Source organism: Lactuca sativa, chromosome 5 (genome assembly GCF_002870075.4).
Source record: "Lactuca sativa cultivar Salinas chromosome 5, Lsat_Salinas_v11, whole genome shotgun sequence".
Taxonomy (NCBI): domain Eukaryota; kingdom Viridiplantae; phylum Streptophyta; class Magnoliopsida; order Asterales; family Asteraceae; genus Lactuca; species Lactuca sativa.
The window spans coordinates 74500466-74503903 of NC_056627.2; the positions used below are offsets into that span (position 1 = coordinate 74500466).

Below are 3438 nucleotides of genomic sequence, written 5' to 3' on the forward strand. Positions count from 1 at the left end.
AAGTTGGGATGAATTCATAATAAAACTCTGAAATTTGGACAAAAATGGTAAATTGTGTACCAAATTTGTAAAAAAAAAAAATTAAAATCTGGGCCAAAATTGTAAATTTTGGACCAAATTTGTAATAAGTTTTGAAATCTTAGCCAAAAATGTAATTTTTGAAAGTTGGATGACCTGTTGACCGGATCAAAAGGTTAAATTGAATACGATTGCCAGTATTCGGAACTTAATTGAATAAAAAAAATATATAAGGACTAAATCGATTATGAGGCCAATATGTAGGGACTTTATTGCAGTTTTCCCTAATTATTCTGCAAATATCAATGTATATAAATTTATTTTATTTATTTATGTGTGTCCCGCTTTAAATGTCATAACTTAGTTCAAAAACATGTTGTATATTACCTTTTAACCTTCAACAACAAAATAAAATTTCAAACACCTACCCGAAGAAACTCTTCAAAACCAACAGTAGAAAGACTCCTCTAGAACGTGGTTGGCAACTTGGCATCACCATAAGCTGATTATGAATTTGAGGTTCTTGCAAAAAGAAAAATGTGGAGGAATATCCACCGTTGGATTGAATTCAACAAATGAATCTTCTAGACCTCTCATGACTTCCCTCCCTTTTTTCTACGCATGATAATTAATCAACAACGATCATCAATTCATCAAACAGAAATCCAGAAACAAAATGGCCTCTTCATTGATGCGATGGATGCTAAACCCTAACAAGAATTGGCTCGCTGCTCAACACAAGAAAGCACTCTCCGCTCGCCTCCGTAAATACGGTTTGTTCCTTCCTTCATCCATTTCTCTGTTCTTCTTTTATGATCTGTATGACGATTCATGTGAGCTTATTTCAATCCAGAAGTTCTAGTTCAAGTTCTATTTCAATTAGTTTTTACCTATTGTTTTTTCGGAACTTTCTGTTATGTAATAAGGATTTTATGAAATCTCTTGAAGGTCTTCGATATGATGATCTATATGATCCTATGTATGATTTGGATATAAACGAAGCCTTAAATAGGCTACCTCGAGAGATCGTTGATGCTCGTAATCAGAGACTGAAGCGTGCTATGGATCTTTCATTGAAGCACACGTATCTACCTGAAGATCTTCAGGTTCTTACTCAACTCACTTCTACTGTTACTGTTGTTGCTATGATTACTTTTCCTTTATTATGTGAACTTAATATAGATTTCTTTCTTTCTTTGTAGGCAAAACAAACACCATTCAGAAGCTATCTTCAAGAGATGTTGGCTCTTGTAAGTTCATAATATTTTCCTTCTTCATGCATTTTTTTATGTTTTAAATGTTGTTAATTAATGCCACATTTAATGACAAAAATACACCGAAAAATATATAATTATAAAATTTGTAGCATATGTAAACACATTTGGTGAAAGAATAACAATTTGTTTCCCACGATTCACAGGTAAAAAGAGAAAGAGCAGAACGCGAAGCTTTAGGAGCATTGCCGTTATACCAACGAACAATTCCTTGAGCCAAGAAAAAAAAATTAAATCCATATTATATTAAGAGTATGAGATGCCAAATTGTGTTTATTAGTGTGTTATTTTGTGTAAACTTAAATGTGATGTAAAAATCTGATATCTAATGGTGTTATAAATATTAAATCTTTATTTATACAATAATATATTTTTTTACACTCTACTTATACTTAAATTGTACAAATAAAATTTTTAACTATTTTAACTCAAGACCTTTGCCTCATGTTATCCCTGCATGTTTTAAAAGAAAATTGAAAAAAAAAAAAGTATAAATAATTAGTCCAAAAAAAACTATGATTCTTCGAAGTTCAGTCTAAAAAGAGTTGATGTAAATGAAAGGATCCCAATTTGAGGCATTGATTGCACCATTGACACCTTGGACTCCACCACCACCGCCACCGCTTACACCACCTACCCAACTTTGGTCACAATGTACCGCTGGTTGTTCCGGCCAAACTCCGGTAGCCGTCATTCCCAAATTTGCTTGGGCTGCTCCGGTAGAAAGCGGCCACAAAGAATCCGTTGTGTTGTTGTCGAGGAAACTGCTAAAAACGTCAACGACTTGGTCGTTCGCCGCCGGCCATGGGATTTCCAGCGGCCATGAGGTGGTTGCCGATGGCGGCAGAGGCTCGTAGCATGTATTATCCCATTGCCCCCTTTCCAAATCTTCGGGTTTCTGATTTACGAGGGGTATATTCGTAATAACATTGGAAGTAGAAGCTACGGCGGCCGGCGGTGTTTTCCTCTTTACACCGATGTGGTGTTGCGTCGTCGGTAACCCTAAATTTTTCCACTTCTCCGCCGCGTTCTTTGAGCTACCCCCGCCGGATAACTTCGCCTTCAAAGCTCCTAAAAGCCCATCATCGGCGTCATCCAATCGACAGGCTTCCTCGAACGAGAACGGCTCCGCGTTTTCCGGCAAACACCGGAGGGAGTTCGCCGTCTCGGGCAGTTCAAAATTGGTACGGGCATTGGCTCCACGTAATGACCGGGCAGCATCGTCGTACGCCCGGGCAGCGTCCTCTGCCGTGTCGAAAGTTCCAAGCCATAATCGTACTTTTTGCAAGGAGTCTTTGATTTCAGCCACCCATCTTCCCGACGGCCGTTGCCGAACCCCGACGAATCTCGGGTGTCCTCTGGAGTTTGACGCCTTCCTCCGCCCCTTGACACCGCCTTCAGCCGTCGAATTCATAGTCATCAAAACTTTTAGAAGATAAAAATGGGATTAAATTCTTATATGTAACGTGAAGCCGTAGGTATCTGAATAACTAAGAAGAAGACAATTTAGAACGAGTCATGAGAACGACATTATTTGGAGAAAATGATGCAGGCGTGATAGATTATATCGGCGTAAAAACAATTAAAATATAAGGTAAATTACAGAAATAGTCCCTGTTGTTATATGAAAATTTTGGATTAGGTCCCTGAAAGTCTTTTATTGTAGATTTCATCCCTAAGGTTTCAATTCATTTTGAATCAAGTCCCCGTTATTAACACCTTTTAGTTTTTACTGTTAAAATTATGTGAATTTAGTTATATACCCTTACTATTCTTAACTTAATTTTGTATTATTTATAGTTTTTTGGAATTGATAAAATGAGAATGACCCAACCTCTACCTTCCCTCACCCCACATCTTCATATCTACCGTACGAATGCAAATCGATCCCAATCATTGGACCTACAAATCAATATTAACCATTGGTCCTACAAATCGATTGCATATGAAAAGCTTAGGTTGCGTTTAATTACGGAAAAACAATTTTCATTTTCCGTTTTTTGTTTTCCCTTTTCGGTTTTTGTTTTCTGTTTTCATTGAAAAATTTAGAAAACGCGTTTAGTTAAACTTATTCATTTTTCATTTTCAGCTTTAGAAAATTAGAAAACGTGTTTAGATGTGTATTTTTCTATCGGTTTTCATTTTT

General features: G+C 36.7%; 2 protein-coding genes across 2 annotated transcripts; one reads left to right on the forward strand and one right to left on the reverse strand.

The window, feature by feature from the left end:
* Positions 1-573: 573 nt before the first annotated feature.
* On the forward strand, positions 574-1670 carry LOC111908030 (cytochrome b-c1 complex subunit 7). Its single transcript, XM_023903842.3, has 4 exons — positions 574-791; positions 967-1124; positions 1221-1268; positions 1439-1670. The coding sequence occupies exons 1-4, from the start codon at positions 695-697 to the stop codon at positions 1505-1507; spliced, it is 372 nt and encodes a 123-aa protein (XP_023759610.1). The 5' UTR covers positions 574-694; the 3' UTR covers positions 1508-1670.
* On the reverse strand, positions 1627-2836 carry LOC111908027 (dehydration-responsive element-binding protein 2B). The gene has a single exon (XM_052763979.1). The coding sequence runs from the start codon at positions 2710-2712 to the stop codon at positions 1828-1830; it is 885 nt and encodes a 294-aa protein (XP_052619939.1). The 5' UTR covers positions 2713-2836; the 3' UTR covers positions 1627-1827.
* Between the last annotated feature and the right edge of the window lie 602 nt (positions 2837-3438).

Coding starts and splice junctions, on each gene's coding strand:
- LOC111908030 (XM_023903842.3), top strand. CDS start 695: ATGGCCTCTTCATTGATGCGATGGATGCTAAACCCTAACAAGAATTGG. Junction 1,125..1,220: donor ATCTACCTGAAGATCTTCAG/GTTCTTACTCAA, acceptor CTTTCTTTGTAG/GCAAAACAAACACCATTCAG. Junction 1,269..1,438: donor TTCAAGAGATGTTGGCTCTT/GTAAGTTCATAA, acceptor CACGATTCACAG/GTAAAAAGAGAAAGAGCAGA.
- LOC111908027 (XM_052763979.1), bottom strand. CDS start 2,712: ATGACTATGAATTCGACGGCTGAAGGCGGTGTCAAGGGGCGGAGGAAG.